Source organism: Peromyscus leucopus, chromosome 8b, assembly GCF_004664715.2.
Source record: "Peromyscus leucopus breed LL Stock chromosome 8b, UCI_PerLeu_2.1, whole genome shotgun sequence".
Classification (NCBI taxonomy): Eukaryota; Metazoa; Chordata; class Mammalia; order Rodentia; family Cricetidae; genus Peromyscus; species Peromyscus leucopus.
The window spans coordinates 83,793,039-83,820,483 of NC_051086.1; the positions used below are offsets into that span (position 1 = coordinate 83,793,039).

The 27,445-nt window shown below is 38.1% G+C and overlaps 1 protein-coding gene across 1 annotated transcript in view; it reads right to left on the bottom strand.

The window, feature by feature from the left end:
* Cep112 (centrosomal protein 112) overlaps positions 1 to 27,445 on the bottom strand; it is a 493,364-nt gene that overhangs the window by 421,630 nt on the left and 44,289 nt on the right. Inside the window, exons 7-8 of the mRNA XM_037201522.1 lie at positions 14,284 to 14,331; positions 13,945 to 14,022 (exon numbers count right to left, since the gene is read on the bottom strand). Coding sequence (XP_037057417.1) covers positions 13,945 to 14,022; positions 14,284 to 14,331 — 126 coding nt within the window. The remainder of the gene's footprint in view (positions 1 to 13,944; positions 14,023 to 14,283; positions 14,332 to 27,445) is intronic.

Consider the following 27,445-nt stretch of genomic DNA (forward strand, 5'->3'; position numbering starts at 1 on the left):
TGCTCCTCACCACTGCACCATCTCTCCAGCCCTCGGGAAATATTTTTATAAGAGAACAGAATGGTAGTTTTAGCACGGAAAGGAAAATTTTAAAGGGAAACAAAAACTACAGACTAGAATTCCAATAATTGAATAGGGAACAATAACTAGATAAGGTTAACAGATTTTGAGATAGGAGCAAAGCATTCTGCAAATTTCATGACAGACTAAGAGAAAGACTCTAAACACCTGAGAAATGGAAAAACTGATTAAAATAATTTTTAAAAAAGCCTTTGAAGGTTAGCTAGGACTTCAGGAGGTGAATAAACACACAATTGGAGGATCTATACAAGAGAATGGGAGTGGGGGAGGAGATGAAAGAATAAGAACACAAATGTTCCATCTGATCTTTTCAAAGAGCTGACTCAACTTAGCATGGAGGCTCATGCCTGTAACTGCAGCACTTAGGAGGCTGAGGCAGGAGAGTAACCAGTTCAAGGCCAGTCTATGCAACACAGTGAGTGCGAAGGTATTCTGGACTGCACAATGAGACACAAACTCAGAAGAAAAGACCTAACTCAAGCAAACCTCAGATTGTAAGAAAAAGCAAACAGCCAGGCAAGTCACAGATAAACTGAAAATCTTAACAGACAATGGGAGAGGAGTACTGTATACATGGGACTAAGAAGAGTGACAGCTCATTTCAATGGAGACAAACAGATGCCAGTCAAATAAGTAACATCTCAGTACTCAAAGAGAAGAGCCATGTGGCAAATCACCAGGAGCTCTCTAAATGATGCCCTTGACAATGAAAGAAATGACAATGAGGCCAGAGCAACCTTGGGTCTGAAGGAAAGAAGCCTGCAGATAAAGTAACTGGAGAACTAAAGAAGTTTTTCTCTTCTAATAATTCCCAGAAAAGAAAATTGCACAATTAAAGATAAATAACCACAGTGAGAAGTGGGTTTGGATCTGGAAAGAACACAGCAAGAGAACACATGAAGATGGTGACTGGTTGTTCTCTCTCCCTGTCTTCATCCTGCTGCCCCATTCCTCAGCTTGTCTAATGTTGTCAATGACCTCTGAGTAACTACAAATACAGAACACAAAACAACATATGTACCCCAAATACAGAAGACATAGCTCAAAAGAAAAAATGAATTAACTACAAAGTATGTTTAATTTGTGGGTAAAATAACATATTTAATACAGACAGTTACATGAAATAGCTAAATTATGATGGGTAAAAACATCACCTCTTTGTGCTGTTAAATTGAACTTTTAAAATAAAGTTGAACCAGACATGGTGGTGTATACCTGTAATCCCAGCACCCAAGAGGAGGACTCCAGCAAACACAAGGCCAACATGGTCTACACAGTGAGTTCCAGACCAGTCAGGGCTACACAACAAGACTTTTTTCAATCAATTAGTTTCATAAGATCAGTATAGAAATAGAAAGGAAGGTGAACGTATTTAGCCACTACGAGCCATTAATCCCAAGATTTAAGTTACTTATAGAATCCACAGAAACTTCATTACAACAGAAGATAAATAAATGATGAATAGACAAGGTGGATTAGGAGAAGCATACAGAAACTGAAACAACACAGACTGAGATGGAGCTACAGATGGGAAGATAAAATACGGCACTATTTGCCATTTAAAGGCAAAATTCCTGAGTTAAATAAGACATGCTTTTACATCAAGAATGAACCATCATTTGAGTAGCCTCTCTAAACAGAGCAAGAAAGTAGTGACAGCCGCAGCAACAGGACAGCAACAGCAAGACTTGTTTTTGCAACATTAGCAGCAGCAGCAGCAGCAGCAGCAAGGAATACAGAGAATCTGCAGAAGAAAAACAACTGTTTTACTACAAACTCGGAGCAAAGTTCAGTCCTAGAGATCTTCATGAATTGTTTCCTGTAATCCCAACAACAACTATCCAAAGTGGGTGCTTTTGTTATCTCTCCATTGGAGAACACAAAGCTACATCACAGAGAAGCACCTGTTTAGGAACCTGTTCAGAGTTTCACAACAGGAAGGTGGACCTCCCAGCTTCACTCCCCCTCAGGAGCCTGTGTCCAGCTAATAAGGTTGCCTTCCACCGAGTGGGTTTTAGATGATGGTCCATCTATTCTAAACACCTCAGCACATAAACAGAACTCAAACCAGGAAAAGAAGATACATCCTTTAAATAAATAACCTCGTGGTCAAAGCTTCCCTGGAGGAAAACCTGGCTCAATAGGAAAGAGAAAGGGATGGGCACACCGATGCATACCCTCTACACACCGTGGTTTTACTTCTGTCATTAACACAGTGTGTCCACTCCTGGCAAGCCTGTTGTCTGAAAACACCTTTTACTTCACTGACAATTATTTAATTGACCGTGGAGAATCTCAACAAAGGTTTCATAATAGCATTTGCTGTTCAAATGTTCGAGCTTTCACAACATTTCTTATTTTTAACTAATAAAATGTTCTGTGGGTATTCTGTATTTTTTGCTTAATTTTTTTACTCCTTTCACAATTTATTTTTCACTCTTTATTAAAATAGTACCCTCAAGATCACAATGACATCATTTCTGTTTTTCATACAAAGAGCCTTTGACCATCAAATCTCAAGGCAGCTACATCTTCACTGTTGAGCAACACACGGAGGGACTTGCTCTGACCGCCTCTCTTCTACTAGCTCGCTTTGCTTCTGTGATAGCTGCTATTCTAGCTGATCTCCTGGGCCTTGCGAAATGTTTCCCTATGATTTCTGCATTTATCCCATTCTTCTACTATTTAAAGGTAGCCGTTCTCCCTGAATAAGTCCCACACTCATCTTTACTATCTATAAACATGAGCCTTTGATGGCCTTAACTGTGTTTAACTGTAGCTTCCCCATGTAGAGAAATCATAATTCTGTTTTCAGGCCTTAGCTCTTCTGTGTCAATTGTCAACTCGACACCTCCAGGCATACGTGCCTATAGAGTATCAAATTCAACAATCAGCAAGATCAGCGCTTACTATGTTCTGTATCTTAGACTCCTCTTTTTTCCTCCTTCTCAATGTCTAAGTGACTCACCAAGTTCAATCCTAGTAGGCTTCATTGGCAACCCTGTCACTAATCTGACAGTTCTTCATCAACTCTCATATTAACTATTACAACCTCTTCACTCTTTTCCCATCTTTCACCATACTGATCCAGCTGAGAAACCACTGCCGATTTAACTGCCTAGTTGTGAAAATGTCATTCTCTAGTCAAACCTCCAGAGATTCCCTGTCTTGTTGACAGCAACATGTATTTCCGACCAACACTCTCTTCTTTCACATGACATAACAGCCAAGTAGTTATAAGCACTAGCTAAACACAGCCTTGCTTCATCCTTCCTGTCTTCAGCTGCCTATTAAAATATCACACGATTCAACTCCTGGCTCAAACTTCACTACCTCCATAAACTCCACCACAAACTCTGCTCACAGAAGCAAAGGTCTCCTCCATTCTCTGTCACTGTTTCCTATCCTACACTGCCTTGCAGATGCTCTGCACATCTTTCTTTCCTAGAATAAAATACGAGGTTTGAGGACCTTCTCGTGCTTATTGAAAAAATTATTTTGAAGTCATATTTTAATAAAATTCATATATTTTGAGAATTTTATTGTAGTCATATACTTCCTTTATGTTGTATATATGTATGTGTACATGTATAAATGTATATAAAGTTTCACATTTTATAAAAATAAACAAGTGAGCCAAATTTTAAGAAATTTTAAGTGAGCCAGTAGGGAATATGAGCAGAGAAACCCTTCTTAAACTAGTGCATTCAAAAAGCTATCTTTTTCCATTACTAAAAGCTAACTGTCTCTGGCTCATTCTCATCTCCCAATGTTCTCCTTTAAAGGGGTTTACTTCAGAATGAAGTATCCACCTAGCCACTTGTCCCCATCAAAAATTTTACAGTGCAAAAAAGTTGAAGTAAACGGGAAGTGCCCTTCCTTGTCTGACTAAACTCTAGTATATGCCTAGAAGATCTCCTTAGACAACTTCTTTGACTAACCCAGCTAAGCATTCACATTTAGAAGAAGAAGTAAAGAGAAAGCCAAAACCAGAACTAACTTCGAATACTAAGAGAGTAGGCCAGCCCAGGCTGGGGAAATCACAGGGAAGACAAAAGACACAGAAGCCAGATGACTCCACAGCTTAGAGAGCCTTCCCACAAGCTTTTTAAAAAAGAATTCCTGAAATTTCTACTTCAAATTAGGCCCCAATTGCTCTCAAGTGTTTACTTCTAACAACAGCTCCAAGGCTGTACATTCCCATAAAATTAATAAAGCTAATGAATATGGTGATTCATTTAACATAAAAATCTCCTTGGGTGTAAAGATAGCTACTTAAAGTATGATTAATTAAATTTAAAAGTAACTGCCAATGTCATTTGTTCATCTTATTCAACTTCATGTTTACAAACTTTGAGCTAAGCATTTTCCCATTAAAAAATAATTTTCAAATGTGTGTTTAACCAGCTATTCACATTACTCATGCAAAGGAGCAGTATGCTTATGAAAATGCTACTTTTTATTATTACCTTTTTGAAATAAGCAAAAATTAATATTTGATACTGAAACTAACCGAATACCAAAATAAAACTTTAAAAAATAATTTTTTTTAATAATCATTAATGACTTAACAGAAAAACGAGTTAAAGTTATTTAGACAAACATCTTCCACACATTTGTAAATGAACAAGGTCAGGGCAGAGGTGCAGGTCAACAAGCTCTGAAGAGGCCAAGGCAGGAGTGCCACTTGAGCCCAGGAGCTTGGAGCCCACATGGGTAACATAGTGAGATATTGCCAGACAAATACAAAAGAGGAATAATGTACATATAAAATAAAATACCAAGAAATGCTCCTGCATATTGACCAACTGTTTCAAGCACATCAAAAGAAAACAAATATAAAAAATCAAACAAAAAAAGTTTTAATATGTAGAATAACTACAAAGTTTTCCATGAAAGCTTAGTAACACAATTAAAATGTAAATTTTACATCATTAAAAAAAAAATTAAGGTACTATTGGCCCTCCCTACAAACCAGCAATTTTCAAAACACTATGAGCAAAACAGAATGATAGATTTGTTTGGTCAAATTTTCTTTCTAAATCCAAAGGATCATCACTAATCAATTAAGAAAACTGATTCATAAAGCAATCATCATTCTGCGTAGGTATCAACCTGTGACCATCCTCCTTCGAGAGCACTTTACTAGCTAATGATCAGATGAGTCACCGTGCTGGGAACTAAGATTCTTTATTACTAATACATCTAGTGCCGCCTATTCTCAGGATATAACTTTGAAATTTTCATTAGGCAAGTTGTTATCTACTATACCAATTTATAACAAAGAATAAGTCATTTGCATGTCATTCCCCGAATTAGAAATGCATGAAATTCTCCCAAACGTTAATGATAATTATTTCAGGGTTTATCACATTAAAAGAAGTGATAGATATTATGTATATAATATATGCTAATAGTTATTCTAATTTTAAATACAAAAGAATAAAAATAATTAGAAACTACTGTTTTATTTTGTTTAGTTCTCTGTGTGCCTTGGTGTTTATTTCTGCAAGTGACTTCCTATCTCTTCTTCATTTCTTCCTGCATTAATACCTGTTGTTGGTGTTCTGTCTGAACAACTCAGCAGAGGGCAGAATCTATTCAGATCCATCCACCAAATTACTCATTGGCACCTAGCACACTGGCATTGTGTCAATACTGAAAATGTGAACAACTCTTGCCTAAGGAGCATTTCTTTATACAACTACTTAATAAGTTTTGTGTTGCTATATTTTATAATAAATCATTCAAGTACCAGTTCTATCATTTATTATGTATGCTGCCTTATTTGGCTCTATTTAAACAGTACATTTAACTTGTAAACTCATGGGGATAGACCTAATAAGAATTCTGTATAAGAAAGAAGCAGCACCTCTTTCTGGGAAATGGGTGAAAGTGGAATTCTATTAAAACGGCAGTATCAGGGCTAGAGATAAGGTCAGCAACTAACAACACTGGCTGTTCTTCCAGCGGTCCTAGGTTTGATTCCCAGCATCCCATGACAACTCACAACCACTTCTAACTTGAGATCAGGAGATCCAAAGCCCTTTTCTGACATCTTCAGGCACCAAGCACACACATGGTGCACAGACATATATGAACATAAATAAGTAAAATAAATTTGTTCTGTTTTATTTTGTTTTTTAATACAGCAGTCTACCATATGTTCTCTTAGAATTGATGGTTGATCTAAAAGCTGATCTTGTGTGTGTGTGTGTGTGTGTGTGTGTGTGTGTGTGTGTGTGTGTGTGTGTTGTCATCTCTTATTTTTAGTGACAATAGGTTTTAGGACCAAATGTCTTAGTCCATGTCAGAAACTTTTTCTCAGATTACAAGAAAGAACCAACAACATAAATCTGCTGAATGATACTCCCTGTCACACTGTTCTATAATGTGGCTAGCAGAAGAAATGTGTTTAAATACTACAAAAGCTTTGAATTCTAAAAACAGGCTAGACTGGTGGCCATAAGATCCTGGGATAACTGTAATCAAAAGACACAAAGGCTCCATTAGATAGCATTGGTCTTGATGTTTACATGGATTTACAGAATGTCAATAGAGCTAATAAGTGAATGCCATACATCTCAATATCACTGAGAAATTTCAAATACTCTTATCACAAAGATTATATTATACCATGTATCAGCTACAGTGATCAATTTTGTAGATGGATATAACTTGTAATGATATAAGAATAATAAACAGATTCCCACTCTGCCAGAGGCCATGACATACTAGGAACCCCAGGTAAGATACCACCCATCACCTGATAAAACCCCTTAAGCCCTGCCCAGCAGTCCCCAACAGCACCTCCTCATCTGGGCTCCATAAACTCAGGCAGAAGACACCCAGTCTACTGGAGGCCACATTGGTATTAAATACCCCAGGTACCTGAACTCAGAGACCACACCAGTATCCAGAACCTCAGAGGCCACACTAGATAACAGAAACTCAGAAGCAAAGTGAGCACCCAAAACCTCAGAAGCCAAGCAGGCCACCAAAACATCAACACTACCAGACCTGAAGACTCACTGGTCACCAGAACCACAGGTCACTCAGGCCAGAAGACCAGAGAAGAAACAGAAAGCAAGGGGTGAAAACATCTAAAAAGCATCCATCCCGCAAAGATAGACTCAGAAATCAGCACTTAAACTGATAATAACCCCAAGCCCAGATGACTAGAGGCCAATGTAAGAACACAATCAACAACACCCAGGGAGGGCATTATGCCACCACCAGAGCCCAGCTATCCTCCTATTGCAAGTCTTGGATATTTCAGCACATCAGAAGCACAAGGAAATGACCTTAAGTCCAACCTTGTGAAGATGACAGAGGCACTTGAGGAAATTAACAAAGCCCTTAAAGAATCCAGGAAAACACACAGAGACAAAGGAAATGAATAAAACTATTCAAGAGCCAGGCGGTGGTGGCGTACGCCTTTAATCCCAGCACTTGGGAGGCAGAGGCAGGCGGATCTCTGTGAGTTCAAGGCCAGCCTGAGCTACCAAGTGAGTCCCAGGAAAGGCGCAAAGCTACACAGAGAAACCCTGTCTCAAAAAACCAAAAAAAAAAAAAACTATTCAAGAACTGAAAATGGAACTAGAAGCAACACAGAAAACACAAACTGATGGAATCCTGGAGATGGAAAATACGGCCAAGCAAACACAAACTACAAATACAAGTGTCACCAAAAGACTGCAAGAGATGGAAGAGAGAAGCTCGGGAGTAGAATGTAAGGATAGATAAAATTGATAACAATGGAAAATCTAAAAAGTTCCTGACACAACATCCAGGAAATCAGGGACACTAGGAAAAGACCAAACAAACCTAAGAAAAATAAGAATAGAAGGAGAAGATTCCCAGCTCAAAGGCCCAGAAAATACCTTCAACAAAATCATAGAAAAAAAACTTTCTTAACCTAAAGAAGGAGATGCCTAAAAAGGTACAAGAAGCTTACAGAACACCAAATAGATTGGACCAGAAAAGGAAGTCCCTCTGCCACATAATAATAAAAGCACTAAATGTACAAAACAAAGAATATTAAAAGCTGCAAGAGAAAAAAGGCCAAGTAACATATAAAGGCAGATCTATTAGAATTATAACTAATTTCTTCTCAAAAGAGACATTAAAAGCCAGAAGGAACTAGACAGATGTCTTGCAGACTCTAAGAGACCACAGATGCCAGTCCAGATACTATACCCAGCAAAACTTTCAATCACAATAGATGGAGAAAACAAGATATTCTACAACAAAGTCAAATTTAAACAGTATCTATTCTATCTGCAAATCCATCACTACAGAAGATGCTAGAAGGAAAACTACATCCTAAGGAGGTTAACTTCACCAATGAAATCACAGGAAATAAATAATCTCACACCAGCAAAATCAAAAGAAGGGAATCTGTCTCTCTCTGTCTCTGTCTCTCTGTCTCAGACACACACACACACACACACACACACACACACACACACACACTACCACCAACAACAACAACAAAATAAAAGAAATTAACAATCATTGGTTAGTAACATCCCTCAATATCAATTCCCCAGTGAAAAGATACAGACTAACAGAATGGATGCAAAAACAGGATCCATCCTTCTGAAGCATACAAGAAACACACCTAAACATCAAAGACAGACGTTACCTAAGAGTAAAGGGTTGGAAAAAGATTTTCCAAGCAAATGGATGCAAGAAGCAAGCTTGTGCAGTGATTCTAATATCTAACAAATTACACTTCCAGCCAAAATTAATCAAAAGTGATAGGGGAAGGACACTTCACACTCACCAAGAGAAAAATCCACGAAGATGACATTTCAATTCATGTCCAAATGCAAGGACACCCACATTTGTAAAACAAACATTACTAAAGCTTAAATCACACATGAAATCCCACATATTAATAGTGAGAAACTTCAACAACCCACTCTCACCAGTGGACAGATCACCCAGACAGAAACTAAACAGAGAAATACTGGAAGTAACAGATATTAAGACTCAAATGGACCTAACATATCTACAGAACATTCTACCCAAACACAAAAGAATATACATTCTTCTCAGCACCTCACAGAACCTTCTCCAAAATTGACCACATACTCAGTCACAAAGCAAGTCTCAAGAAACATAAAAAAATTGAAATAACTCCCTGTATCTTATTAGACCACCAGGATTAAAGCTGGATTTCAACAACAATAGAAACAACAAAAAAGCCAACAAAGTCATGGAAATTGAACAACTCTCGACTGAATGATCACTGGGCCAAGGAAGAAATAAAGAAAGAAATTAAAGGTTTCCTAGAATTTAATGAAAATGAATGCACAACATACCAAAATTTATGGAACATAATGAAAGTGGTGCTAAGAAGAAAGTTCATAGCACTAAGTGCCTTCATAAGGAAATTAGATAGATCTTATACTAACAGCATTACTTATAACTAACAGGCATTCAGTAACTCAATACTGATAACTCAACACTAATAGATCTCATAAGTTAAAAGCACACATGGAAGCTCTAGAACAAACACAGGCATACAGCAGGAAATAATCACACTCAGGACTATAATCAATAAAATAGAAACAAAGAGAACAATACAAAGAATCAATGAAATAAAGAGATGGTTCTTTGAGAAAAATCAACAAGATAGACAAACCTTTATCCAAACTAAAAAGCAGAGAGAGAACATCCAAACCAAGAAAATCAGAAACAAAGGGGGACATGACAATAGGCACTAAGGAAATCCAAAAATCATTAGTTTATACTTCAAAATTGGAAAATCCAAAAGAAATGGACAAATTTTTTGATATATTCCACTTACCAAAGTTAAATCAAGATTAGATAAATAATTTAAATGCACCTATAACCTCTAAGGAAATAGAAGCAGTCATTAAAAGTCTCCCAATCAAAAAAAGGCCAGGGCCAGACAGTTTTAGCACAGAATTCTACTAAACTTTCAAAGAAGAGCTAATACTAAGACTCCTCAAATTATTCCACAAAGTAGAAACAGAAGGCACATTGCCAAATTCATTTTATAAGGCCACAGTCACCCCAATACCAAACCACAGAAAGACTCAACAAAGAAAGAGAATTTTACAGACCAATATCCCTCATAAATATTGATGAAAAACACTTAAATACTTGCAAACCAAATCCACAAAGATATCAAAAAAGATCATCCACCATAATCAAGTAGGCCTCATCCCAGACATGCAGGGATGGTTCAACATACAAAAAACAGTCAAGGTAATCCACCATATAAACAAACTGAAAGAAAAAATACACGATCATTTCATTTGATGCTGAAAAAAACCTTTAACAAAATCCAACACCCCTTCATGATAAAAGTCTTAGAGAAGATCAGGGATACAAGGAACATACCTAAACATAATAAAGGCAATATATAGAAAGCCAAGAGCCAACATCAAGGACTAAAATCAAGGACAAGACAAGGTTATCCACTCTCTCCATATCTATTCAATATAATACTTAAAGTTTTAGCTAGAGCAATAAGACAACAAAAGGAGATCAAGGGGATATAAATTGGAAATGAAGTCAAAGTCTCACTATTTGCAGGTGATATGATAGTATACATGTGACCCCAAAAATTCTACCAGGGACCTCCTACAGCTGATAAACACCTTTAGTCAAGTGGCAGGATACAAAATAAACTAAAAACAAAACAAAACAAAACAAAACAAAAAAAAACAGTAGCCCTCATATACACAAACAATAAATGGGCTAAGAAAGAAATTAGGGAAACAACAGCCTTCACAATAGCCACAAATAATATAAAAACTACTCTAATCAACAAGTGAAAGACATGTATTGCAAGAATTTCAAATCTTTGAAGAAAGAAATTGAAGAAGATATCAGAAGATGGCAAGATTGCCCATGTTCAGGGATCAGTAGAATTAACATAGTAAAAATGGCCATCTTACCAAAAGCAATCTAAGATTCAATGCAATCTCAATCAAAATTTGAACACAGTTCTTTACAGACCTTAAAAGAACAATATTCAACTTCATGAGATCCAGATAGCTAAAACAATCAATAAAAGAACAACTGTACAATAAAAGAACTTCTGGAGTTATCACCATCTCTGATTTCAAGCTCTATTACAGAACAATAGTAATAAAAAATGCATGGTATTGACATAAAAATAGACAAGTGGATTAATGGAATTGAATTGAAGACCCAGACATAAACCTATACACCTATGGACACCTGATGTTTGACAAAGAAGCCCAAATTATATAATAGAAAAATGAAAGCATCTCCAACAAATGGTACTGATATAACTTTATGTCAGTATGTAGAAGAATGCAAATAGATTCATATCTATCACCCTGCACAAAACTCAAGTCCAAGTGGATCAAAGACCTCAACATAAAACCAGATACACTGAACCTGATAAAAGAGAAAGTGGGGAATAGCCTTGAACACATTGGTATAGGAGACAACTTCCTGAACAGAACACAAATAGCACAGGCAATAAGATTGATGATTAATATTCGAACCTCATGAAACTGAAAAGCTTCTGTAAGGCAAAGGACACCATCAATACAACAAATCAGCAGCCTACAGAATGGGGAAATATCTTCACCAACCCTACATCAGACAGAGGGCTAATTTCCAAAATATATAAAGAACTTGAGAAACTAGGCATCAACAAAACAAATAATCCAATAAAAAAATGGGGTACAGATCTAAACAGAATTCTCAACAGAGAAATCTCAAACGGCCAAGAAGCACGTAAAGAAATGTTCAACATCCTCTGCCATGAGGGAAATGTAAATCAAAACAACTCAGATTCTATCTTAAACCTGTCAGAATGGCTAAGACTAGAAAACAAGTGACAGTTCATGCTGGATAGGATGTGGAGCAAGGGGAACACTCCTTCATTGCTCGAGCGAGTGCAAACTTGTGCAGCGACTTTGAAAATCAATACAGTGGCATCTCAGAAAATTAGGAATTGATCTACTGCAAGACCCAGCTATACCACTCTTGGGAATACACCCAAAGGATGTTCCATCATACCACAAGGACACTTGCTCAGCTATGTGCATAGCAGCTTTATTTACAATCCTCCAGAAACTAGAAACAGCCTAGATGTCCCTCAACCAAAGACTGGATAAAGAAATTGTGGTACATTTACACAATGAAGTATTACTTAGATATTAAAAATAATGACATCAAGAAATTCAGGCAAATGGACGGAACTAGAAAAAAAATTATCCTGAATGAGGTAACCCAGGCCCAGAAAGACAAACATAGTATATAGTCACTCATAAGTTAATATTGGCTGTAGAGTAAATGATAATCCACAGCCCCCAGAGAGGCTAAGTAACAAGGAGGGCTCCAGGAGGGGAAACATATGAATCTCCCTGGGAAGGAGAAATAGAATCAACATCGTGGGTAAAGTAGAGGGTTGGGAGAGACAGGAATAGGAGGAATCAGGTATGGGGAGATGGAGGTAGAGAGTACTAGGAGAGACAACTGGAATTGGGAGGCATCTCTAGGACAAACTAGAAACCTAGAGCAATGGAAATTCTCGGGAATCTGTGAGGGTGACCCTAGCTAAGACTCCTAGCAATGAGGGATAAAGAGCCTGAACTAGCCATCTCCTGTAACTAGGCAGGACTTCCAGTGGAGGGACTGAGACACCAACCAAGCCACATAACCTTCAACCTACAATTTATCCTTCCTACAAGACATGCTGGGATAAAGATGGCACAGAAATTGTGGGAGTGGTCAATCAATGTTTGGTCCAGCTTGAGACCCATGCCACAAGAGAAAGCCCACTCCTGACACTGCCTGGAGGGCTAGGACCTGGAGGCCAGATAGCCCAGAGGCTTAGGACAGAACCAAACATGACTGGAAAAAAAATCAGTGAAATGATTCCTAATGACGTTCTGCTATACTCATCGATTGGTGCCTAGCCCAATTGTCATCAGAGAGGCTTCATCCAGCAACTGATGGAAAGAGATGCAAACCCATAGACAAACATTAGGCAGACCTTGGGCAATCCTGCAGAAGAGGGGAAGGAAGGATTGTAGAAGCCAGAGGGGTCAAGGAAACCACATAAAAACACACAGAATCAACTAACCTGGGCTTACAGAGACTGAACCGACAACCAGGGAACCTGCAAGGGACCGACCTAGGCACTCTGCATATGTGTTACAGTTGTGTAGCTTGGTCTTCTTGTGAGACTCCTAACAGTGGAAGCAGGGGCTGTTTCTGACTCTTTTGCTGGCTTTTGGGACCCTTTTCCTCATGCTGAGTTGCCTCGTCCAATCTTCAACTCGATATGCCATGTTTGGTTCTATACATGGGAGGCCTGCCTTCCTCTTAATAGAGGAGGAGGAGTGGATGGGGTAAGGGAAGAGGGGAGGTGGGGAGAGCTGGGAGTATAGGAAGGAGGGGACACAGCAGTCAGGTTGTAAAATAAGTGAATAAATAATAATAAACAATTAGAGTGGTGAAATTAAGCAGATAAAATACAAGTAAGCAGATAAAGAGGGTGCATGGATTCACTGAGGTCAAACACACTCATTCTAAAAACTGCCATTGCCTCTATCTCCTGAGCATCAGAACTTTAAGTCAGAAAAGAATCCTGCATCACAACCCTCCCTAGCAGTGGAGCTGAGCATACAAGATTGGAGACACACATTAAACTCTTCAATGGTAGGGCCCAGCCTGGTCTGCATTATGATTCGGTTTTGAACCCAAATAACTAACCTCTTTCTCCTGTGTGCCACATATATGTACAGTCTGAAAGCTCCTATTACACAATAACAACTTGATATTATTATACAATATCAACTGTGTTAAGTACTAGGCACATGAGAAATAACTCCTTCTTACCTCTTTCTCATGCATTCGAGAAAGAAAATGATCATCATGAAGACTGCTAGACTTTCTCAGGCTGACCTTTGGAGTTATCTGTAGGAGCAGAAAGAATTATTTAAAACTGCCCGGGACTAGTTTATCAACTCTTTAAAAGTAAACTAATCAAGTCTCAGAAACTCATTTCAAAATAAGGTTAGCTTTGGAGAAAAAAAGTGACTCATTCACTTCTAAGCAACAGGACTAAAATTACTATTACCCTTCCTAATGTGGATCTACATTACTTTATATTTTAAAAACTTCATTTTATTTAAAGATACCTGTCCCTAGAAAAAGTCCAGTTAAATCATTACTTACCAGAGAAACTGGAAGAGGCTTCTGTCTCAGGTACCGAGGATTTTCTATCTGAAATATTACAAATAAAGACATTAATCCTGGAGTTGTTTGAATAAAATACATTTTCTGTGTGAAAGTGTCTTATATCTTAACATGTAGTTCATTCTCTATAGTACCACACAGACATTTCAGTGACCTTCCTTTCTGTGTCTAAATACACCTTCGTGGCCCTCTACTCAGTGCCCACTCTCATCGAAGGCTCTTCACTTCACATTTCACATTTCCCCAATCTGAATGACTATGTTACCAGAACTTGTGCCCACCTGCCTGGTTATGCCTCCCAAACCCTCTAAGTCTACATGTATTCATTCTTTAAATCTCCATTTAGTCACTACACCCCTAGACATACTAGAGATACGACTCTAACTGTAACTCACAGCATAAATGAGGACATGAAATTCCTTTGAGATTCTCCCTAAAGCTATCTTTTCAGCTTCACTATTCCCCAACTTACTCCACATTCCAGGGCCACCAGACAACTTGTTTTACCTTGCAAGCACTACCTGCTCAAAGCTGCAATCATTCTTCCCCCTTCTTCAAGACTCACTGAGTCAGAATGAGGTCCTCAGGACAATTAAACCCAAGCAGGCTAGTGCCACCCTGGATGCTTGCCTCTTTTTATGACCTAGCACCCATTTTTTCCAAAAAAAAATAAAATAAAATAAAGTGGGTCCCCAAAACAAAGACAGTGATTGCCACATTCACCAGTCTATTCCAAACCCCCAATCCAGTGCCCACAATATTCTTAGGGAAGAGGAGGGAAAGAGGGAACTACATTTGGTCCCACCCCTCAGCAGCTCCTAAGCATCCTGGCTTCACATTCATGGCCCTTACCTAATACCTTGAGTGCTCAGCACTATGTTTCCACACACATCTTTGGGCAGACTAAGTACAAGGATAGTGTCGTCTCAGTTTTGTAGGTCTGGCATCTAACACACATTTAATGCCTTTCAATCAAGCATTTCTTGAATTGCTTTATGATAAATTCTTTATGATTTCTATACCAACTACTTCATTTACAAATAAAATAAAAATTAAAAGTCATTATCAGAAGAGTCTAATTTCTTCATGTCATAAGCTCACAACCTACTACACCAATAACCACAAAACGAACAAGAACATTATGACTCCAAAGAAGAAAGTGGTTCTTACCCTGGATTACACATAACTTAATCTTAAATTAAGATTAAGAGACAAGCTTTTTCACATATATTTTATTCTATCTTCCAAAATTCTAGCCAGTTTTCAAAAAGCTAAATTGTATTTAATTGTGAAGATATTACACTCAATTTGACACAAAAGGCAAAGATAAAGAATCAATTAAAGAAAACAGAGGGGCTAAACTTAAAAAACAGAATTTAAAATAGCAAAGGAGTCTAGCAAAACACCAGACAGGATCTGAGGAATTACGTGCATTTTAGTCCCTAGAACAGGAAAATATGCACATGGTTTTCTTCACCCAGAGACTAGATCCCATAAAGGTACTAGAAACCATCTGAATTTAAATTTCTTTCCTGGTCCTGCACATAGACCAACAATGGAACCAAATAAAAACACCTACCAGCAGTGCCTACATCCCAATGAAGAGAAAGTGAATAGCAATTTCAAGATCCACATAAAAGTAGCCAAATAAAGATCCCAAGCCTCAACCAAATTAGCACAAAGTACAAAGTCACCACGACCATATGTTTGACAACACTATAGACTAGCTGCATGAAAGTCTGACTTCAATGTTCAGGATGCAAAGCATTACTAGAAGATACATGAATCACAACAGTGCATTTACTAAGTAAGGTTAAAGCACTGTGCCTGAAAAGGAGGTGCCAAACTGTACACACGCAGCTCTTTAAATACAGGCAGCAAGCTCTAGGAAGTAACAAAGTACATTCAACAAATATCTGCTGTCTGAAAGTACATTGTGAAAAGGAAGTTAGCATTCTTCATCTGGGGAACACAGAGAGGGAGTTCTTCAAAGACACATACACCAATGAACACACTCAACTCTGACTCACGAGGCTGAATATAAGAAGAAACAGGAAGAGTAAAAACAAGTCTCAAAGATGCTTAAGCTCTAATTAAGTTTAGATTTAAAACCAAAGGCCAAGGAAACCATCTGTGACTTATTTTGCTCAGCTCTCCATTTATAAGCAGGACACAAAATATTGGTCTAGTTAATTACAATACAGCATTTCAGCTATACAGAAGTAAGTCTTAGTCCACCCCCTTCATCTTTAAAAGCATTAAATAAAGAAGTGAAGGGTTTCTATTATTATGAATTATTTTTCAAATTTATGAATAAAGAAAAATGTCTATTCTAATTCATAAAAACAACAAAAAACAGCAAAAATGGTAACAATATTCCATTGTTCTTATTCATTTATAATACACTGAGTTTGGGAAATATTCAAAGAAAAGCATGTTCTTGAGTCTATTTAGGGAAAATAAGCAATCTATTTTCTGATTTTGTAACAACAGCCAGATGTGCTTTGAAGTTGACTACTCCCACTTTGCAATCCGCAGGCAGCATGGACTTGGATGGAGCAATGTGTAAACAGTCTTAAGGCTGACTTCTTTCATGTTTTTTCAGAAAACCTCCTTCTCTCAAAATACATCAAGAACAAATGCCACAAAAAAAGAATGTCTAGCGTGGAAGCTACAGCACAGTCATGTGAAACACTGATGGAGATGAAAATACATAGAAGGCAAAGCCCCAAATAACTAGATTCCAACAGCACAAGTCCATCAGGCATCTGCACATTTGTTTCAAAAGCAAACAGAATAGCAATAATAAAACATATAATAATCTAAGCTAAGCATTACTACAGATATATGAATGCTCTCTAATGAAAACTGACTTTTGATGTCATATTTTATTTAGTTTTTTAGTAGGCACACTAGATTACAAATTGTTTTTTTTGTTGGTTTATGTTTTGAAATTATTCTGGTTTTGGCTCAACTTCCACAAGAAAATACCTTCTGATGGACTAATAGTCAGTTAGAGAAGTTTTGTTTCCAGAAAAATTAAAAAGTACTTTATCAGATATACAAACTTTAGAGCGAAAGACATTGTCAAATGATATATTACCAGGAACACCAACTAAAATAACTTTTTAAAATTATAATATAGGAAAACTCTTCACAGGATGAAGGGAGCTGGGCAGGGGATTCATCTTTCAACATCTAGTCAACTGTGCTTCGAGAGTATATCTTATCTATAGCTTAGAAATCCATGTCAGGGCCAGTGAGATGGCTCAGTAGGTGAAGATGTCTCTGATGGCCTGACTTCAGTCCCTGGGCCCTACACGATAGAAGGAGAGAACCAACTCCCACAAGTTATCCATGGCCTTCCCTAAGTATTGGTGCACATGCCCGTGCATGTGCACACACACATACACACACACACACACACACACACACACACACACACACACACACACACAAACACACAAACAACATTATTTTTCCACAGAAATAATTCTACATGTGAAGACTCATTCACTAGTTTACCCAAGATATTTCAGCAATCATTTAACAGGCCTAAGCAACATATATACACACAAATACACCATCCAGTGCCACAAGGAAAAGGAAAAAAAAGTCCAAATGAACAGAACACAAGCAGGAAACACTGTCATATGCTGCCCGTGAAACAAATTATACCATGGTGTGTCAAGAAAGCACGTTCATCTATTGGTTCTGATGACCTAAGGTTCAGTTTTGGTTTTGGTTTTACCTGGTTAGGTTTTTTTGTTGTTGTTTTGATTTGTTTTTTTTTTTTCTTGAGGTTAAGTAACAGATTATTAGCGGATCTTTGATTCTCAGCACCACTTTAAACATAGCTTAAAAACACTTAAAAACAGAACTTTTATGACTGTTCACTATTACTCACTAATGTTTACCTTTGGTTTTAATTATTACTTTTATAGAGCTATCTTGATTTTGATTTTCAGGTAGAAATGTGAAAACGAAACTATTCTCTTGGTGGTAATTTTTAATCTTATTGAAATAATTATTTATTGAAAATATTTTTATTTCCTAATCAGATCCACTTTATAAATACCCCATGGCCATACAAAAATAAACTCACAAACAAAACTACTTTTCCTTGGCCTCTGTTCTATAACCATATTTCTTCTCATTTTTAGAAACTGTCATCTCCTTTTTAAGATGAACTATCAGCTATAGTAATTTCTCCAATCTCAAACCTAGTTTCTGTTTTTGGTGTTTTTAACTTTACTTATTGACTTCTGTGTATGTGGGGATGTACACACCACATTGTGGGTGTGGAAGTCAGAGGACAACTATTGAGAGTTGGTTCTCTCCTTCTGTGATGAGGGTTCTGGGGATAGAACTCAGGACCTGAAGCTTGACAAGTGCCTCTAACCAGGAAGTCATCTTAACAGCTCTTGATTTTTGTTGTTTTGTTTTGTTTTTTACGAAGACAGGGTTATTCTACAGCCTGGGCTAGCCTCAAACTCATAGCAATCCTCCTGCCTATGCTTTGCAAATGCCGGGAGTACAGGTTGCTTTACATGCCTGGCTATTTCTTGACTTCTTTCAAAAGATAACTCAAAGTGAATGATGATTTTTAAAAGAAAAAATTCTATATGAACATACAAAAATTAGTTGTCCTGAAAGGCTTCCAGGTTTTTCAGGTATGGGAAGTAAAAATATGAAAAGTACATGCATAGTTCAGGAACACAAATGATTTATTTTATTTTTCTTCAAATAATGAATAAAAAGACAAGAGAATACCCCATGGCTGACTATTCATTATAAACTTCAGGAGCTATTTAGTTAAATCTTGTGAATGAGATTCACTCTATAGTTCTTTGAGTTTTAGCAAATCCATTCAATGGTACTGTCTTAGTCTGCCTTCGATTGCTGTGATAAACACCATGATGAAAAGCAGATTAAGGAGGAAAGGGCCTCTTTATCCTGATTAGTTGTAGTCCATCAGGAAAAAAGTTGGGGCAGTGTGGTCATACACTGTGTACCCTAATAAAATTTGCCCGAAGATCCGAGAACAGAACAAGCTACTAGATTAAACAGAGAAGCCAGACAGTGGTGGCACACACCTTTAATCCTAGCACTCAGAAGGCAGAGATCCAGATGGAGCTCAGTGAGTTGAAAGCCACCCTGGATTACATGAGATTGATTCAGTTTAGGAGAGAAACAGAGCCAGGCAGTGGTGGCACACACCTTTAATCCCAGCACTTGACATCTCATGCCTTTGCTGCCAGTATTTGGGAAGCACACACACCTTTCATCCCAGCACCAGGAAGGAAGTGGAGTGGAAAAAGGTCTCTAAGTTGTGAGGAGACAGGAACTAAAGCTTTTCGACTGAGAGCCTTGTTGGCTGAAGCCCTTTTGGCTGGAGGCCTTTTCTACTGAGGACTCAGGGGCATTCAGTCAGAGGATTTGTGGAGTTGGCGAGGTGAGAAGTGGCTGTGGCTTGTTCCTCTGTCTCTCTGATCTTTCAGCATTTACCCAATATCTGGCTCTGGGTTTTTTATAAAAAGACCATTTAGGAATTTGAGCAACAGGAACCTAGAGGCAGGAACTGATGCAGAGGCCATGGAGGAGTGTTGCTTTACTGGCTTATTCTCCATGGTTTACTCAGCCTGCTTTCTTTTTTATTTTTTATTTTATACTTTAATTTAATTTTACATATCAGCCACGGATTCCCCTGTCCTCCCTCTTCCCGCCCCCTCACCCTCCCCCCAGCCCACCCCCCATTGCCATCTCCTCCAGGGCAAGGACTCCCCTGGGGATTCAGCTCAGCATGGTAGATTCAGTCCAGGCAGGTCCAGTGCCCTCCTCCCTTCACCCAGACTGAGCAAAGTGTCCCAGCACAGGCCCCAGGCTCCAAACAGCCAGCTCATGCACTAAGGACAGGTCCCGGCCCCACTGCCTCCCAAACAGATCAAGCTAATCAACTGTCTCACTTATCCAGAAGGCCTGATCCAGTTGGGGGCTCCTCAGCTATTGGTTCATAGTTCATGTGTTTCCACTAGTTTGGCTATTTGTCCCTGTGCTTTTTCTAATCATGGTCTCAACAATTCTCGCTCACACAATCCCTCATCTTTCTCGCCAATTGAACTCCTGGAGCTCCACCTGGGGCCTGGCCGTGGATCTCTGCATCCACTTCCATCAGTCATTGGATGAGAGTTCTACCACTACAGTTAGGGTGTTTGGCCATCTGATCACCAGAGTAGGTCAATTTGGGCTTTCTATGGACCATTGCCAGTAGTCTGCAAACATGGTATGTACTCACTCATAGGTGAATACCAGATGTAAAACAAAGAATGACTAGACTGCTACTCACAACGCCAAGGAGGCTGCCTATTAAAGAGGACCCTAAGAAAGACACAGGGATTGCCCAACGACAGAGAAATGGATGAGATCTACATAAGCAAACTGGATGTGAGGAGGGGAAATGAAGGGCAAGGGTCGAGGGAAAGTGAGCTCAGGGGAGTGGGAGATCCCAGCTGGACTAAGAACAGAGAGGGAGAACAAGGAAAAAGAGACCATGATAAATGAAGACCCCATGGGAATAGGAAGAAGCAAAGTGCTAGAGAGGTCCCCAGAAATCCACAAAGATACAGCCTGCTTTCTTATACTACCCAGAACTACCTGCCCAGGGATGGCACTGCTCCCAGAGGGCTAAGCCCTCCCGCATCAATCATTAATCAGCCAATCGATGAAGACATGCTCTCAGTTAAGATTCCTTCTTCTTCAATGACTCTTGCTTGTGTCAAATTGACAAAAACAAAAACAACCAGCACAGGAATAATCAGTAATTTAAAATCCAAAGAGTAATTTAAAAAGTTTGTATATCTTTAAAATCTACAAAGTACTATTCTGGCCTCTAGCCTAGTAAGAATTTTTTGTTTCTGCTATATAAATCCAATTAAAATTAGCATCTTTTCAGTTTCTGAAAACTTGAGTCTAGCATCTTTCATTCTGCATAGTATTCCTGAAAATCATCCACTTTTTTGTATGGCCTGATAACAGTTCTTGGTATTACTGAGGCAAACTCCATTGTATGTATGCACATACCATCTTTTCATGTATTCTACACTTAGAAGTACTTAGAGTCCTTTGCATTTTAGTCAATTATAAAATAAAGGGGGGCTATTACAAATACTTGTATGAATGTTTGGTTTGAGTAGACACATTCATCTTACTTAAATCAACCCTCAGTGTGAGATTCCTGGGTTATACGGTAAATGTTTTACTTCCTTTGAAAGTTGTCCAACTTTGGAAATTAATATTTTGCACTCCCAGTAGAAAGAAGTGTGTTCCAGCGCCGGGCGGTGGTGGCGTACGCCTTTAATCCCAGCACTTGGGAGGCAGAGCCAGGCGGATCTCTGTGAGTTCAAGGCCAGCCTGGGCTACCAAGTGAGCTCCAGGAAAGGCGCAAAGCTATGCAGAGAAACCCTGTCTCGAAAAAAAAAAAAAAAAAAAAGAGGAAGAAGAAGAAGTATGTTCCAGTTGCTCCTCATCCTCACCAGCACTTAGCACCGTCAACTGTTCGCTAAAACCCTTTAACAGACATCTAGTTGTATTTCTTTATAGCATCCTTTGCCTTTCTTTTCATTAGGCTTCCTTAGCAAGAATTTTTCATTCATTCTGAATAAAATTCCTCATCAAATGTGAGCTCTACAGATTACTTCTGTGTTTTCTGGTTTTGATACTAACACTGGCCACACAATGTGATTTGGAAATGATACTTCTAGCTTGTTGAAAGGCTGTGATGGTTATTACTTCTCCCTTAAGTGCTTCATTGGATGCATCAGATAAATCATCTATGACTGGAGTTTCCTTGGTGGAATATTTTTAACTACAATTTCATGGCATTTAATAGCTATAGAACTATTCAGATTTCTCTTTTTAGTGAGTTCAGTTTGCTGAAGGACTCTGTCCCTTTTATCTACAGTCAAACTTATGGCCTCGGAGGTATCTGCAGTAATTCCTTATTTGACTTTGAACATCTGTAGGTTCTGTAGTCTATCTCCTCTTTCAGTCCTAATATTAGCAAGCTTTTTTTTTTTTTTTTTTTTTTTTTAGTTTTTAATCAGTCTGGATAAATGCTTGTTAAGTTTATTTGTCATTTGAAGATCCAGCTGCTAGTTTCATTTATTTTTTCTAATGCTTCTCTGGGTTCAGCTTCTTCTGTTTCTATTTTAATCTTTACTACCTTCTTTCATCTACTTGCTTTGGGTTAACTTGTCCTCTTTGCTCTGGTTTCTTTAGACAGTTTGATGACTTAGTACTTTGTTCTTTCCTTTCTTGCTGATTTCATCATTTTTACTTCCAATATTTCTACTACAAGGTGTCTATACATAATCTTTGTGTTTAGCCTTACTTGAAGGTCACTGGGTTTTATGAATGCATAGATCAGGGTTTTTTTCAGCAAATTTGAAATTTTTCAGGCATTATGTTTTCAAATATATTTCTGATCCTTTCCCCCTCTCTTCTCATTCTAGTACCTCCATTATGCCTATGTTATACTGATATATTTAAAGGCATCCCATATTCTCTGAAACAAGGTTTATTTTTTCTTTAATCATTTCTTTCTGTTTTACAGATTAAATTCCATGTAGTTCATATATATTTATTTTATTTTTTACTGAGAGTCTATTCCCATTTGATGGTGATAACTGCATTCTTTACTTCTTTACGTATGGTTTGCCCCTTTTCTTTGAATATATTTATAATGGCTGCTTTGAAAGCGATTAAATCTGGCCTCTGGATCCCTGAGTGATTTCTGCTGCCTGACTTTTTCCCAATGTCCAGGTCACTCACTGGTAATTCTTTGTGTGTATGGCTTGTATGTCTTCTTGAAAACTATACATTTTACAACATAGCAACTACAGATTCTGACCCCTCTGTCCAGAAGCAATTGCTGTTGCTTATTTGTTTAACTATTTCATATTTATTTAATAATTTCATAGCTTAGTCGAACTATTTTTGTGTAGTTTGTTTCATTCACAGTATAAAGACTTGGTGTCACTCTTCAATGGGTACAATACTGGTCATACACATAATCAGCTTTGGATGCTATTGGTTTTAACAGGGCTGTCTCTGTTTAGATATTTCCATTCCTTGTATTTCTGCTAAACTGGATATTAGTTCAGTTTACCATCAAAATCTCCATTGTTTCCTTGGGCCTGGTTAGGCTTGATCTTCTCTACACAGTTTCCAACACACTGAGTCCTTGGTGCAAACTGACCTCACTGTTCTGGACTGCCTGGGCCCTGGACTAGATCTCTGGGCCATTATGGGCACCATGTAGCTACAGTACCTCTGGTCTTCTTGGCTTGCCACCCTTGATATGCAGTCTGCACTATGAATGGAAGGCTATGTTCTACAAATGGGGACTGAGTGAAGAAAGGCGTCCACACCCCATCACTCAGCTACATTCACCAGAAGCTTACCCTTTTAACTAAGACTTCAAATGGCTACAAAATGCTAGCAGCTTACCGTTCCCTAAGACATACAATATCTCCAGAATGGAAATTGAGGGAAGGGAAGAGAGAGAATTACTATCTTCTTGGTCACACCCAGTAAGGATGTGACTTCTATAATGCTGAGCTAGAGTGACAGGAGAGAACGATAGTAAGTCATGGCCTAAGTGCCATAGAGTTTTGCTGTTCTTAACAAGCTATAATTGGTTTTCTTGAATAAGCGTGTAATCATTTGCTCTGTGCCCTTAGGATGATTTCCAGATATTGTTAATATTTCTTATTAATTGTGCTGCTTAGCAAGAGAGCAAGTCTCTACAGTTTGTAATGCTGCTAATTCAAGGAATAAGACTCCTCTACCTTCTTTTATGTCATAAGCATTCCATGCTGTTAATTTTCCATGGAGACCTACTTTAGCTAGTAGGTGTGACTAAGAAGATTGGAGTCCTCTCTCTTCTCTCAGTTTCTAATCAAGAGCTATATGGATACTGGTCAATAGCTCTAGCTACTGAGTGGCTCTAGCCCACACCATTTCTATTATTGGTCTCGAATTTGATTTCTCTATCTGAGGAGTTATAATTACAACCATTATAGTCAGGTTGTAAGACTCAAAAATAGGGACAAGGATGGTTTGTTTCTCGGTGGACAACTAGCAGGTTTTAGAGCCACTACTAGTTCTATTACCCCTTCCACAGAAAACAGTTCTAAGCCCACTTCTATTGTCCAGGTCCCTACAAAGCTATCACAGATGTACCATCCAGGGTTACAGCAACAGTTTAAGTCATAATTCAATTCTCTAAAATTGTACTATGATATTTCTGAATGTATTCCTAATAAAGGCACCATGGCAAAAGGTCAACATGTGTGTTGTTTTATACACATACACACACACACATACACACACACACACACACACACACACACACACACACACACACACACCTCCCCATTTTCGAAGATCACCCCACACATTAGCACTGAACATTTCCTTTTCAGTTCCATAGGCCAAAATGCTGAGCTCCCTCAAAGTCTGTGTCACTTAGAATATCATACAGCCCCACTGATTGAGCACTCTGGAGCCAAGTGATGAGGGAAAATACAAGGGAAATATATGTAACCTGCATGGCAGTCTTCTTTGTGCAACAGAGGTACTGTTCCCTGGCTTTGTACTGACAGACAGGCCCCATTCATTGCCACTGCACCACAACAGGGTTTTAGGCTGGACTAGGGATAAGGCAAGGAAAAGAAAGGAAGGAAGGAGGGAGTGAAGAAGGGAGGAGGAGGGAGGGAGGAAGGAAGGCAGCATTCCCACTGGTCTATTTCCTAGACCTCTAGCTAAAAAGATGGGATTTTCTGTGGATTTTAACCATCTAAGCCTACTCCACAATTCCCCGATTTTGCCTACCCTGGAGTCAAAGCTGGGAGTTAAAGAAAAGCAAATATGCAGACAGGCACTAAGGAAACAGCCTGCTGCATCAGCCATGCCTGTGCTCCTCTCCCATTGGCCTGCTTTGTTTACTTTTCAGCATCCCCAGGCGGCTACCTCCATACTCTGTCTAGAGTTATCAGTTACAGGAGTTAGGCTGCAAGAGGTTATTATTTCATTGTGGAATGAAACGGAAGTTAATACTCACTTTTAAAAGAAATTAATGTTAGTTTCTCAAATAAAACTCTGAATATAGTTTCACTTCCCAAATGCAGGCTTGGGAAAGTGCTATAAATATTTTTATGGCTGTGTTTGCTTTTATGAGTAAAAACTATTTAATATAAAAATTAGAAAACATAAAATGTTAGGAAAACAATCACTCATATTTTTCCACATAGAAATGATCTTAATATTGTGAGCACATATTTCCAGACAGTTTTAAACTTTCAGGGAAATTAATCTTCCCAAAATGTTAAATTTTTTGCATAAATGCCCCTAGAATTCTCATTAAGATGACTTGTCCTACTCACAAAATCTGATATTTTTATTCATGTAAGAAATATGACAGGAAAAAAAAGAGAAGTCCAATATACCAACATGTTCAACTTGGTTTCTCCCTAAGATTAAGACATAAGATGAAAATGAGTTTCTAACATAAATGGAAAAGTACTAGATTGCCCAGATAAAATTGTATGAAGTAGCTGAACTGATGTGGCCTGTGGTGAACACTATCACAGCTCAAGGTGCTCTATGAACCAATGCCAGGCACTTTCTCAATCCCTTCAGTGAGATTACTGGAGGGAAGGTACACAAAGGACAAAGAAGAGAAAGTCTGAAAGAAATGAGAGGAAACAGGAGAAAGACAATCTGAATGAATGGTCTCAAATATTATCAGTTCAATCACAATGTAAGAGTAACTAATACATTTTAAGGTAAAATTGACCTTCCTACAAAGAGTTATTTTTCTTTTAAACAAACAGTAATGACCATGATTTTGGTGCTGCAATTCAAGACCTTCATGTAGTGGAATCTTTTCATTCTGTCAGCATTGTAATGGTCCCATGTACTTCTATCCATAGAAAACAGGAAAAGGGATGAGAGTACCTCCTAATTTGTTTATGATAGTAATTGCCATTGGTTGTTACAGTTACTCAACTTATAAAAGAAAATTCATAAACACATTCTAGAAACACGTAAGAAAATATTTATTGGAGCTAGAGTTGGTTCAGCAATTAAGAGCAGTAGCTGCTCTTCCAGAGGACCTGGGTTCAATTCCTAGCAGCCACGGTGTAGCTCATAACCACCTGTAATGATGAAGCAGCTTGCTTTATCTGACTTTATTTGTAATTCTATATCTGCTTTATTTGGATGCTGTTGCTATGATGGCAGTTTGTTTTCTCCTCTCTGAGTGGTACTGGGAACTAAAAGGATGCTCATTAATAAGACCTTTAATTAAAACTAGAAGACCTATCCATCCCACAGATGTACAAGCAGAAACTCAGAAGTGTAAGTCAGATGAAAAAATGAGGAGCCTGATTCCCCTAGAAGTTCACGGATTTTTAATAACTGGATCCAAAGATGTTGGAATGGATGGAATGCTTAAGAACTCAAAGCTAATTTGAAGAATGAACAACCTCAATGAGGATTCAAATAAACAGATGATGAAGTACAGAAGTAAGTTAAAGATCAGGGCAGAAATTTAATAGCATGGACAAGAAATCAGAAAGGAAATACGAACTCTGAAAGGTAAACTTAGAAATGAAAAGGTCAATAAAAAATCAAACAGAACTCCATGGAGAGCATCACCAATACACTGACCAGGCAGAAGAGAGAATGTCAAGAACTTATGATGAGGTTATACAAGCATTATACTCAGATAACAGTCAAGGAAGAACTAAGCAGCCACTGCAAAAAACTAATGGCTGAAAGGTGAAATATTTTTTAAATGAGAGATAAAACTTTCATTACTACTTTTAAAAAAAAATCTCAACTTCAAGTATATACTAGAAAAAATTAACACATTCCTGAAAAAAGAGAGCATATTTTGAGAAAAAAAATGTATTTAACAAATTCTAGAAAATCCAAATTCTAGAAAAAGTCCAGCATCAGAAGGAAGAAGGTACTGACAATGGTGGCCATGTCAAGAACGTAGCCTTACCTCACAGCACAGATCAACTCTAGCTGCAAGCTGCTCCTTCAGAGAACAAAGAAACAAAGATATCCAGAC